Source organism: Rana temporaria, chromosome 8 (assembly GCF_905171775.1).
Source record: "Rana temporaria chromosome 8, aRanTem1.1, whole genome shotgun sequence".
NCBI classification, from domain to species: domain Eukaryota; kingdom Metazoa; phylum Chordata; class Amphibia; order Anura; family Ranidae; genus Rana; species Rana temporaria.
In genome coordinates this window covers 65,187,267-65,200,915 of record NC_053496.1, presented here as the reverse complement: position 1 = coordinate 65,200,915, position 13,649 = coordinate 65,187,267, and the positions used below count along the sequence as shown (strand labels likewise).

The following is a 13,649-nucleotide window of genomic DNA, read 5'->3' as shown; positions in this document are numbered from 1 at the left end:
CAAACCTTCTCTAATCTAGGCCCTAAATAGCAGTAAAAGCCCAAATGGGACTGTAACATACACTTTAATTGTGACCCTGCTATGATCCCTGTCAGCTGAATTTCTGGTTTAGGAGCAGTGTTTAGAAAAAGACTCCTACTTAAGGCCAAATCAAAATTTAATGCATGGTAACAGCTGGTAAAACACACATTTTCATAAATGTTATAGCAGTGCATGGCATGCTGTGTGTTTTTTATATCGTTAAAAAATAAACCGTCCAATTCTGGCTGCATCCTGGTGTTTTTGCAGCCAATTCAAAAATAAATGGGCTGCCTTAAAGTGGAACCTGAAGGTAACAATTTTTTTTTTCATTTTGGAAAGAGTGAGGGAAAGTTCTAACCCCTGTCATGTTTTTTTTTTTTTTTTTTTTCTTGTTATCGGTTTCCAAATGAGTAAATTTCCCTTTACTTCCTGTTCCATATCCACAACAGGAAGTAAAAGGAAATGCTTCCAAAGTGAGGGAAATCCCTGGTAGTCACCAGAGTCACTAGAACTAGTGTCCCCGTGGGAGGATTTTTCCCTCGATTTTGTTCAGATGACCACCTAAAGTTTGGGATTTTCTTTCCCTTTCTGTAATTACAATAACCAAGACAAATCGAAAGGGTACATTTCTTTATAAGGATTTAAACCGCAATAAACACCTGCCAGGTGTTATAATCCCTTTAAAATATAAAGCTAAAAAAGGTTTTGGCTTCAGTTATACTTTGGGTAAAACTGAACATTCAGTTTAAGGCCCCATTCACATTGGGTGTTTAGACCTATGCATGGGGTTTCGATGTTTAGCCACCTGCAAAGGGCACAGGTGCACTGTCCAGTGCCACTGCCAGCAGCCTGTCTGTCAAGCTCTATGAGAGTCTGACAACTGTGCAACTGGATGGGGCCTCCTGTGTTATTTCCATTTAGGGCAGTATGTTCCCAGGGAAGAATGCCTGAAATGCAAACTGTACTGACCAGCTGCACCAGCAATAGGACTCGCGTAGAGTTTGACAGGCTGCCGGTGATCTGCCAATATGGTTCCGGCTATCCAGATGGTTCCTGTAAGGACTGCGCAGGCGCAATCCTTGCCGACGGAAATCTCCGAACCTCGGCCGGCATCCAGGGCGACGTGGAATTTGAGGAAAGTGGCCAGTCGGCCTCACGTCCTCGCTTCGCTCGGCCTCCTGGCTCTTTTTTTAACATCCTCCAATCCACGGGGATGTTAAAAAATGAGCCTGGATGCCGGTCGAGGTTCGGAGATTTCCGTTGGCAAGGATTGCGCCTGCGCAGTCCTTACAGGAACCATCTCATTAGGGGAACCTTAACGACAAGTCACCGGCAGCAGGACTGGATGGCGCACCTGTGCCCTCTGCCCATGTCTAAATGCTGGAACTCCCTGCCAGGGCACTGGCAGTTTCAAACCTGCATTTATATGCGTTCAAAGGACATTTTTGAATGCATATACTGTACATGCATGTAATGAATTTTCAGTAGTGCCATTCCCACCAAGCATTTTCCTGTGTAAGTAGTGAGTCAGTTTAGCTGTGTGTAGAGGAAATAGAATTCAGTGTGTTCAGGATTCCAATTAGACACGCAAAACCTGACTAAACGCATGTAAACATGACTAAATGCAGTTAAAGCAAGAACATCTAAATGCAGGAAAAGGGGTTCTGGGAGACATAAAAGTTGTATATACTTCTCAAATCACTTTTTCTGCAGTTAGAGTAGCTAAATGCAGAAGTGTGAGCGTAAAAATAAAATTGCAGTTTATTTTCATTAGAATAAACCACAGCCTGAGTAGAAAAGTCTGGTCCCCTGGCAGCAGCATATTGCACAGAATAGCCCTTGCTCTCTGTGTGGAGACCTTGGTTGCAAAGTTCTGACATGCCCTTTGGTGTATCAGAGCAAGAGCTCTCCAATCAGCAGGAATCAAGTGCTTTGCTGATTGCAGAGCCATGGGTCACAGAGAGCAAGGATCCTTCTCCACAGTATGCTGGCAGGGGGCAAGCTTTTCTACTTGGGTTGTGGCTACATTCTAAAGAAATATGACTGCAAGACTGTGGAAACTTCTGTCTTGATGCACATAGCTGATATTTAGCTGATTTAAACTAAATTTTTAAAGGGGCTTTAATACATTAGTCAACATCACAACGTTTAACGTGAGTTCAGCCAGTTGCATTGATCAGTCAATGAAACTTTGTAAAATGATTGCAAATGTACACTGCAGTTACTGTTAATGCAGATCATGGGCTTGTTCTGTAACATGCTCCAGCCATAAATATAGCACAAAAAAGGACAGCAAGGAATTTTTAGCAGGATCAACAGGTATTTTTTGCACCTAGTGAATAGATGTAACACAATGCTTTCATCAATGTATTTAAAAGACGTTTTTTCACTTGTGGATCAAAGATGTGCACTTACTTTTGCTCTCTTGTGACCCAGAGTCAGCGTATGGCGGGCTATTGCCCTCTATCAGCTGACATCATAGAGCTGCTCCAAGCGCTGGAAGGATCCTGACCATATTCTCTGGATCCACCAGTTGCCTAATTGACAAGTGGCTCTGGCTTTCAGCCAGCTGCACCCGCTCCCTCTCCTGCCCAGCGCTTCCCTGAGAGGCAGACCAGAGAGCAGTGGCTGACAGTCACTGCTCGCCACTCATAAGAGACCTAAGAACAGAGCAATCAGCAGTCATGTGGTCGTTTATGCAGGCCATAGATTATGCAAAAACAATTCTGCAACCATCGCTCAATTCCTTCCATGGAGCTATTGTGTTCTCCCTGCCAGGAGAATGCAATGATTTTTGCTAGTAACTATAGCCGACGACAATATTCGTATGCAGAATATCTGACATGCTGGTACGATAAATCGACTTGGGTACAATGAACCTGCCCATAGATGGTTTGAATCTTGGCCGGTCCCTGCTGAACTGGCAGAGATTCAAATCATCTATGGGATAAAAGTGGTGTGATATAGGGGTAGTGGCGCAGCCTAAGGATGGTTGCTGGATATCCAATTACCAGTGTGTTGATACCTAAAACTCCATGTAGTGTGAGGGTGTGTCTAAAATTTTTCGGACACCTCTGTACGGTGGGCTCATAAGGACCCCCAAATTGGTTTCAGAAGGTGACCCTATTAATACATTTCAGAATTCCAGCAATGGGTTCTAAATCTGTGTTGCTTGTTTGTGCGTGAAATATCTCTGTGATAAATAGTAGTGGTAATTGGGAATATCGGCCCTAAGCGACCAGTGCTAATAGGTATTGATGCCTATGGGCAATGGGAATAAATGAACAATTAGCATAAATTGTAGAATTTTTTTTTTTTTTTTTAAATAAGCAATGGAATCTGTGATTCAATCCTGGTTCTTAAGTGTGTGTCAATTGTGAGTGTGCCAACTCATAAGTGGAAATCCTGAATGATCAAAATATACCTTAAAAAAACTAACTTTGGTCTCCAATTGACCAGAAGAGTGAACCATAAAAAATATATATCAATTTAGTAAAAAACAAAAAAAAAACATAGGGGGAAAAAAAACCATGAACCCTGGGATGTCCACTGATTGGATAAAGTGAAAAACCAATATGATCAACAGTATAAACGTGTGCCTTGATCTTCAGTGTGTCATCCGTGCACCCCCCCTGTTGGATCCCCACTCACCAAATAGATGTCCCCAAGAAGGGGTGTAGAGCCTTAGGGTATCAGGGGAAGTCTGCTGTTAGCTTTCCAGCTGTCTTCAGAGGTATGGTGTCCTCAGCGGGGTGCAGGAACCACATAGAGCGTTGTTTAAAAATAAAAAGAAGAGTCCGCATAGAGTGATATCAAAAATACTCTGGGCAATGTATTAAAATAATATATAAGTATCAAAAATGAAAATAAACAGGCTTGCAAGCAAGATATAAAAACAAGTGTCAGCGAACTAACACAAAGCCGTTCCCAAGAAGTCAAACCCAGGTGAGTACCGCTATGACTTTCTCAAAGGTCAGAAAGTCTATTGGACGAAACGCGTCAGGTGACCTAGCAGCGTCAGACGTCACACGTCAACGTCACTTTCCTGGGTAGCGAGAACAGTGAGGCGTGGAACGCAAATCGATACACCATACGCTCGCCATCCAGGATTGAATCACAGATTCTATTGCTTATTTTTTTAAAATAATTTTCTACAAATTATGCTAAGGCTTCATTTCCACTGACGTTTTTACAGCCACTTTTCTGAGCGTTTTTTACAGCTTAAAAACGCCTGTCCATGTTATTCTATGGCATCATGCCCACATAGGCGTTTTTGAGCTGCAAATGGCATAGGCGTTTTTGAGCTGTAAAAAAAAACGCAGGACCAGGGCGTTCTGAAGATCCAGAGTAGAGCTGTAAAAACGCCAGACGTTAAACGCTCAAACGCTCAAAAACGCTACCGCGGCATTTTTAAAGCTCCAGCTCACAAAAATTTTTTTTTTTTTTTTTTTTGACAAAATAAACATGGACAGGCGTTTTTAAGCTGTAAAAAAGGCTAACAGTGGCTGTAAAAACGCCAGTGGAAATTAAGCCTTAGGCCTCATTTCCACTGGCGTTTTTACAGCCACGTTTCTGAGCGTTTTTTACAGCTTAAAAACGCCTGTCCATGTTATTCTATGGCTTCATTCCCACATAGGCGTTTTTGAGCTGCAAGTGGCATAGACGTTTTTGAGCTGTAAAAAAAACGCGGGACCAGGGCGTTCTGAAGCTCCAGAGTAGAGCTGTAAAAACGCCAGACGTTAAACGCTCAAAAACGCGCAAAAACGCTCAAAAACGCGACCGCGGCATTTTTAAAGCTGCAGCTCACAAAAAAAATTTTTTTTTTTTTTTTTTTTTTTACAAAATAAACATGGACAGGCGTTTTTAAGCTGTAAAAAAGCCTAACAACAGTGGCTGTAAAAACGCCAGTGGAAATGAAGCCTAATTGTTAACTTATTCCCATTGCCCATAGGCATTAATACCTATTAGCACTGGTCGCCTAGGGCTGATATTCACAATTACCACCACTATTTATCACAGAGATATTTCATGCACAAACGAGCAACACAGATTCAGAACCCATTGCTGGAATTCTGAAATTTATTAATGGGGTCACCTTCTGAAACCAATTCAGGGGTCCTTCTTATGAGCCCACCGTACAGAGGTGTCCGATAATTTTTAGACACACCCTCACTCTACATGGAGTTTTAGGTATCAACACACCGGTGATTGGATATCCAGCAACCATCCTTAGGCTGCGCCACTACCCCTATATCACACCACTTCTATCCTATTATACACTCCTCCTTTGGGAGGTTTACTAGGGAGGCAGCAGCCCATACACCCATATTGTAGCGCGGAATTCAATATTTTCACTCAAACCATCTATGGTCAGCTTTAGTTCTTGGTCTTAGTTCCGGGTGGGACAGCTACAGCATACAGATGAGTATGTGTGTTTTTTTTTTATGTTCCCCCAAACTTCTCCTTTTCAAAGACCAAAAGGGAGAAAACAAGAGAAGTTCATTGCTAGGGTTACATACACTTTCACTACTTCACCTTTCACACCTGTACACCCCCTATGGACCAGAGCAGTTTTTAAATTTTCTGTATGGACTAATTTTGCAATGACTTTGTCCCCAAAAAAACTATGTATTATTTTGTTATCTTAAAGGGGTTGTAAAGGTAAAAAATGTTTCCCCATAATAGCTTCCTTTACCTTAGTGCAGTCCTCTTTCACTTACCTCATCCTTCCATTTTGCTTTTAAATGTCCTTATTTCTTCTGAGAAATCCTCACTTCCTGTTCTTCTGTCTGTAACTCCACACAGTAATGTAACTCCACACAGTAATGCAAGGCTTTCTCCCTGGTGTGGAGTGTCGTGCTCGTCCCCTCCCTTGAGGGGGCGAGCAGGAGAGTCAGGACGCCCACTAACACACAGCTCCTTTCTCTATCTGCAACGTAGAGAGCGTCCTGACTCTCCTGTAGTCCAAGGGAGGGGGCGAGCACGACACTTCACACCAGGGAGAAAGCCTGTTCTTCTGTCTAACTCCACACAGTAATGCGAGGAAGTGAGGATTTCTCAGAAGAAATTACATTTTAAAAGCAAAATCGAAGGGTGAGGTAAGTGAAGGAGGACTGCACGAAGGTAAAGGAAGCTATTTAGGAGAACATTTTTTTTTTTTACCTTTTACAACCCCTTTAAGTAATGATAAAAACAAGACTTTCTTTTCATGATATTGTCTTGCGTTAATGATTTTCTTTTTACAGTGCATCCAGAAAGTATTCACAGCGCTTCACTTTTTCCACATTTTGTTATGTTATAGCCTTATTCCAAAATGGATTAAATTCATTATTTTCCTAAAAATTCTACAAACAATACCCCATAATGACCATGTGAAATACGTTTGTTTGAACTCTTTGCAAATGTATTAAAAATAAAAAAAATCACATGTACATAAGTATTAACAGCCTTTGCCATGACACTCAAAATTGTGTATCCTGTTTCCACTGATCATCCTTGAGATCTTTCTACAATCTGATTGGAATCCATCAGTGATAAATTCAGTTGATTGGACATGATTTGGAAAGGCACACCCCTGTCTATATAAGGTCCCACAGTTAACAGTGCATGGCAGAGCACAAACCAAGCAATGAAGTCCAAGGAATTGTCTGTAGACCTCTGAGACCAAATTGTATCAAGGCACAGATTCAGTGAAGGGTACAGAAAAATGTCTGCAGCATTGAAAGTCCCATTGAGCATGGTGACCTTCATCATCAATAAATGGAAGAAGTTTGGAACCACCAGGACACTTCGTAGAGCGGGCCGTCCGGCCAAACTAAGCGATCGGGGCAGAAGGGCCTCAGTCAGGGAGGTGACCAAGAACCCGATGGTCACTCTGACAGAGCTCCAGCATTTCTCTGTTGAGAGAGGAGAACCTTCCAGAAGAACAACCATCTCTGCAGCACTCTATCAATCAGGCCTTTATGGTAGAGTGACCAGATGGAAGCCACTCCTCAGTAAAAGGCACATGATAGCCTGCCTGGAGTTTGCCAAAAGGCACCTGAAGGACTCTCAGACCATGAGAAACAAAATTCTCTGGTCTGATGAAACAACGATTGAACTCTTTTGGCCTGAATAGCAAGCGTTATGTCTGGAAGAAACCAGGCCCAGCTCATCACCTGCCTAATACCATCACTACAGTGAAGCATGGTGGTGGCAGTATCATGCTGTGGGGATGTTTTTCAGTGGTAGGAACTGGGAGACTAGTCAGAATCGAGGCAAAGATGAATGCAGCAATGTACAGAGACATCCTTGATGAAAACCTGCTCCAGAGAGCTCTGAACCTCAGACTGGGGCAAAGGTTTATCTTCCAAAAGGACAACGACCCTAAGCACACAGTCAACATAACAAAGTGGCTACCGGACAACTCTGTGAATGTCATTGAGTGGCCCAGCCAGAGCCCATACTTGAACCCGATTGAACATCTCTGGAGAGATCTGAAAATGGCTGTGTATCAACGCTCCCCATTCAACCTGATGGAGCTCGAGAGGTCCTGCAAAAAAGAATGAGAGAAACTGCCCAATAATAGGTGTACCAAGCTTGTAGGATCATACTCGGAGACTTCAGGCTGTAACTGGTGCCAAACAAAGTATTGAGCAAAGGCTTGTAAATACTTATGTACATGTGATTTTTATTTTTTTTTGCAAATAATTGGGGTATTATTGGTAGAATTTGAAATTTGAAAATAATTAAAGGGTCACTAAAGGAATTTTTTTTTTTAGCTAAATAGCTTCCTTTACCTTACGGCAGTACTGGTTTCATGTCCTCATTGTTCGTTTTTGCTTTGAAGTAGCTGTAATTCTGCTGTGATCTCCACACTTCCTGGTTGCCTGTTTCCTTATAACCATCGTACTGGGAGATTTTCACGGTGGTCTAAGCTGTCATTACTGTGTGTCTAAAACTCCTCAGAACCAATCAGATTCATTTTAAAAACAAAACGCTGCCCTGGATTTGTTTGTTTTTGTTCCGTGAGTCTTCCCGACTCACCTCTCACCCGGAACTTCATGTATGTACCTTTAAAACCGAAAGTGAAACTAGAGGCACATTATATGATAGATTAAATTAAATTTTTAATCATTTTTAAAAGGAATCAGTTAACTTTTATGTCTCTATACCCAATAAACAGTCATTTCAGCAAAAAAATAATTTCCTTTAGTGACCCTTTAATACATTTTGGAATAAGGCTGTACAGTACCTGCCGCCGAGAATGTGTTTTTAGCACGACGGCATCGCACTGATTCTCGGCGACAGGGTGCCGACATCTCGCACTCGCTGGAATAGTAAAAGCACATTCCAGCAAGCGCGTCATAGAAGCGTTGGGAGATCCGACTTGGATTCCCGCCAATTCTACACGTGTGCGGCGTTTGTTATGAATCCTAAGGGGGAACTCCCCGCCGGATTTTAAATAAAAATCCGGCATGGGTTCCCCCCTCAGGAGCATACCAGGCCCTTAGGTCTGGTATGGGTTGTAAGGAGACCCCCCCCCTACACCGAAAAAAACGGCGTAGGGGGTCCCCCTACAATCCATACCAGACCCGTATCCAAAGCACGCTACCCGGCCGGCCAGGAAAGGAGTGGGGACGAGCGGCCCTCCCCCTCCTGAGCCGTACCAGGCTGCATGCCCTCAACATGGGGGGGTTGGGTGCTCTGGGGCAGGGGGGCGCACTGCGGCCCCCCCACCCCAGAGCACCCTGTCCCCATGTTGATGAGGACAGGGCCCCTTCCCGACAACCCTGGCTGTTGGTTGTCGGGGTATGCGGATGGGAGGCTTATCGGAATCTGGGAGCCCCCTTTAATAAGGGGGCCCCCAGATACCGGCCCCCCACCCTAAGTGAATGGATATGGGGTACATCGTCTTCGGGTGGGGGCCGCTCTTCTTCGCCGCCGTCTGGTTCTCTTCCACCGCCGGGGGGGTCGCTTTTATAAAAGCGCCCACCCCCCGGCGGGTTTCCTCCGACGTCTTTGGCGGGGGGTGGTGTGCTTCTCAGGGGGGGGGGCTTCTTCTTCCGCTATCCGGGGGGGTCTTCTCCGCTATCCGGGGGGTCTTCTCCACTCTCCGGGGGTCTTCTATGTTCGCCGCTCTCCGCTGTTGACTCGGCGCACCCCGGTTCTTCCTCCCGCTGTCCGGTGCCTTCTCCTTCAGGGCTGAACGTCTTCTTCTGTGCTGTGACGTCGTCTTCTTCTCTTCTTCTGCCTTCTCCCGATGTTGACACGTCGCCTCTTTTCGCTGCAATGACAGGTGCGCGGTTTGCATCTGACTTATATAGGCCTCACAGTCCCATCATGCTCCGGTACCCACGTGATACCTACCCACGTGGGTAGGTACCGGAGCATGATGGGACTGTGAGTCCTATATTAGTCAGATGCAAACCGCGCACCTGTCATTGCAGCGAGAAGAGGCGACGTGTCAACATCGGGAGAAGGCAGAAGAAGAGAAGAAGAAGACGTCGCAGCACAGAAGAAGAAGACGTTCAGCCCTGAAGGAGAAGGCACCGGACAGCGGGAGGAAGAACCGGGGTGCGCCGAGTCAACAGCGGAGAGCGGCGAACATAGAAGAAGACCCCCCGGATAGCGAGGAAGAAGCCCCCCCTGAGAAGCACACCACCCCCCGCCGAAGTCGTCGGAGGAAACCCGCCGGGGGGTGGGCGCTTATAAAAGCGACCCCCTCGGCGGTGGAAGAGAACCAGATGGCGGCGAAGAAGAGCGGCCCCCACCCGAAGACGTCAAAGAAGAAGCCCCCCCTGGTGAAAGAGCTAAAGAAGACAGGGGGGCCTCCGGAGCAGACTAATAAATTATTTTAAAAACCCGTGTCATTTTTAGTAACTTTAACATTTTTCCTCCAGGTGAATGGGTAGGGGTACGATGTACCCCATATCCATTCACTTAGGGTGGGGGGCCGGTATCTGGGGGCCCCCTTATTAAAGGGGGCTCCCAGATTCCGATAAGCCTCCCGCCCGCATACCCCGACAACCAACGGCCAGGGTTGTCGGGAAGGGGCCCTGTCCTCATCAACATGGGGACAGGGTGCTCTGGGGTGGGGGGGCCGCAGTGCGCCCCCCTGCCCCAGAGCACCCAACCCCCCCATGTTGAGGGCATCGATTTGTTGTTTCGATATACAGTTTTCACTAGGCTCCATTCACACTTGTGTGACTTGTCAGGCCATGCTTCCCAATGAGTATCGTTTATCTGTGCCACTTGAAGTCGCGGTGACTTTAAAGTAGTTCCTGCACTACTTTGGTCTCGCTTTTATTCGACTTGACGGCCATTGACCATCAATGTAAACTCTCAAAAGTCGCATCTGCATGATCTAAATGTAGCACACACATGATCTAATTCTGTAGCACACCATCACATTGGTCAAAGCAAAAGTTGCAATGGAAATTGCACGATTTTGAAATCGCACAAGTGTGAATGGACTAAAGTCCTGTACACACGATCGGTTTGTCCGATGAAAACAGACCGATGGACTGTTTTCATCGGACAAACCAATCGTGTGTGGGCCCCATCGGTTTATTTTCCATCGGTGAAAAAAAATATAACATGTTTTTTAATTTTTCCTATGGATAAAATAACGATCGTCTGTGTGGAAGTCCATCGGTCAAAAATCCATGCATGCTCAGAATCAAGTCGACGCATGCTCAGAAGCATTGAACTTTTTTTCAGCACGTCGTAGTGTTTTACGTCACCGCGTTTTGGCACGGCCGGATTTTTGACTGACGGTGTGTAGGCAAGACTGATGAAAGTCAGCTTCATCGGATATCTGGCAAAAAAAATCCATCAGATTAAATTCCATCAGATATATACGATCGTGTGTACGAGGCATAAGGGTAACCTCTGCTGTACATTCTTACTACTTTGTTTGGTTTGAATTTCCTAAGACAGGTTTACTTTCAAAGAAAAATATTTTATGTTTAGCTGGAATGTTTTGAATAGATCACTTGGCAATTATTGTTTAATGTTTTTTTGACCCTCAGGATTCCTCACCGATGATTTGGTGAGTAATGAAGAAAATGGAACTCAGAAGAAGTACATGGGAGTATGCCGCCTCCCAGGACCAGGGCAGAAACATCGGAGACTTGATATCATAGTCGTGCCATATTCAGAATTTGCATGTGCACTGATGTATTTTACCGGCTCAGCACATTTTAACCGTTCCATGCGTGCTCTGGCCAAAACAAAGGGGATGAGTCTGTCTGAGCACTCCCTAAACAAGGACGTGGTACGCAATGGCAGTGTGAAGGTTAATGCTGGCTATCCTTTACCAACGCCAACTGAGAGGCATGTATTTGAAATCCTTGGGCTTCCTTTTAGAGAAGCACATGAAAGAGATTGGTAGACTGGAAAGATTTTAAAAAGTGGTTTGAATTCCTTTTTGCACACGTGTAATATATAAATTGTCAGATCATAGGGGTTTATAAAAGAAAAATGAATGCCTCCTAAACTCTACATACATTCGGAGCATACCCTCCTGAGCACTGTGCCCCTTTTAAGATCCTTTCCCGAGGGGGGGGGGGGGGGGATATAACAGCAGCAATACAATGCAACCTTTTAAGCGACCATGTTTACCCAGTCTTGCAGTGATTTTATTTTAAAGGGGTTGTAAAGCCTTGTGTTTTTTCACCTTAATGCATCCTATGCTTAAGGTGAAAAAACACCTTGCACTCTCCGGCCCCCCCGAGCATCTGTTTGCTTACCTGAGCCCCAAACCTCCATGGGTGCGCTCACGCGTCGTTCTCCCCGCGGCCTCTCGGCTCTTCATTTGATAGATAGCAGCGCAGCCATTGGCCCCCTCTGCTGTCAATCAAATCCAATGACCCAGCCGCCAGGGGGCGGGGCCTGGTCATACACTCGGCGGCTATGTACATCGAGTGTATGACACGGGAGTGCGCCTGCAAGGTTACCCCCTTCGAGAGAGAGCTTCCCAGAGGGGGTTATCTATTGCGGAGAGGAGTCGCCGTGGGACCCCAGAAGAGGACGATCGGGCCACTGTGCAAAAACTGCACAGTGGGGTAAGTATGACATGTTTGTTTTTTGTTTTAAACACAAACCCATAGTATCACTTTAACCCTTTACACAAAGTCCGTGCTGCTCAGAACTTTCCCCCACTATTCATTTGATTTAGTAACTGTTTTAAATAGAACTGACACAGTTGATTACAGCCTGTGATACGTTTCTAATTTAAATACGCTTTATTTACACAGTTACATTTTTAGGACAAGCTTTGGAGTTCACCTCCTGCATGTACCTTCAAAGCTTGTCTTGAAAATGTAACTGTCAGTCCAGATTAAATAAGTATCACAGTCAGTACTCAACGGTGTTGAAGCAAGTGCACTAATATGGATACAGTCATCTTAAGCAAAATGGAACTCAAAAGGACTGCTGTGCATTTTTTTTACAGAACTTCATCACACAACAAATATTAAATGGTAATTGAGCTGTTGGCCTTGATTTTAATTGCTTCTACTTTAACATTTTAAATGATCTGCTGTATGTAAAACATGAATGTATGGTGTTAGAGGAAGACATTTATTTATTTGATGAGATTATTATCAGTGCAACACACATTTGCTGTCACTTTGCATTTGCTTTCTTTGAAAGTTCATTCTGCCTGTTTTATTATACATTAACCTATATTACAGAACCTTTTAAGATCCTTTAGAACCATGTTTAGTATCTGAAAAGCTAGGTCCCCCAAAATGTCATTTGATTAGTGGGTATGTATTACCATGTTAGGGCACATAGCAGCTGCTTAATTTGCGGACCTGTCTTTGTAAACCGAAAATGAAAATAATGCCATGAAGCTCCTCCGGTGATTTCTTCATGTTCATGTCAGTTAAAATTTCCTCTATGCTCCAGTAACTTTAAAGTGGTTGTAACCCTTATAGTAGATTAAAAAGCACAGTTGCTTTTGCCCCATTTTAAGCTGTAAAAAACCTGGCTGATCCTGCCAGTTCCTGTGTCCCCCTCTGTGTACTGACCACAATAATCATGGCTGCTGAGCCCTGATTATCGTGGTCAGTTTACATGCTTCCGTCATCCGCGGCTACCCTCTGTCCCCCTTCCTTTCTGCTTGTCAGCTCCTGTGTGTGAGCAATCTCTGCCCCCCTCCTGATGCAATGAGTAGCAAAAGTAAACTGTTAACAAAAAAAATCACTGCCAGCCCCCCTTGTATAGCTATAACACACTGTGTAACTGTTTGTTGAAAACGAAGCATGTAAATACCCTTTTTCAGATCTCTTCAGGCCAGTCATGTGACTTCTGGCCGCACAGCGGTCACATGACCTCCCCGGCTGACATCAGAGGGAGATCAACCTGAAGAGATCTGAAAAAGGTATTTACATGCTTAATTTTCAACGAAAACTCACAAACGGTGTTATGGCTGCATAAAAAAGAGGGTCTGGCAGTGAATATTAAAGGCTACAAACACCTTAATACTGACTCCTCTAATACTGGTGGCAGCATCAGCAGTGAGGATGGGGACTTGTGCAAGTCCAACCTTACAGAACTAGGTTTTTTACATCAACGCTACATACAGTTTTGCTCATAAGTTTACATGCCCTGGCAGAATTTATGATTTCTTGGCCATTTTT

At 44.5% G+C, this 13,649-nt stretch overlaps 1 protein-coding gene across 4 annotated transcripts in view; it reads left to right on the top strand.

Moving 5' to 3' along the window:
* The window catches only part of POLL (DNA polymerase lambda), a 52,055-nt gene extending 40,155 nt beyond the window's left edge, over positions 1-11,900 (top strand). For all 4 annotated transcript variants that reach the window (XM_040361928.1, XM_040361927.1, XM_040361929.1 and 1 more), the window contains one exon: positions 11,034-11,900. In XM_040361928.1, the coding sequence (XP_040217862.1) occupies positions 11,034-11,395 (362 nt within the window). In that variant the 3' untranslated portion in view covers positions 11,396-11,900. The remainder of the gene's footprint in view (positions 1-11,033) is intronic.
* The last annotated feature ends 1,749 nt before the right edge of the window (positions 11,901-13,649 follow it).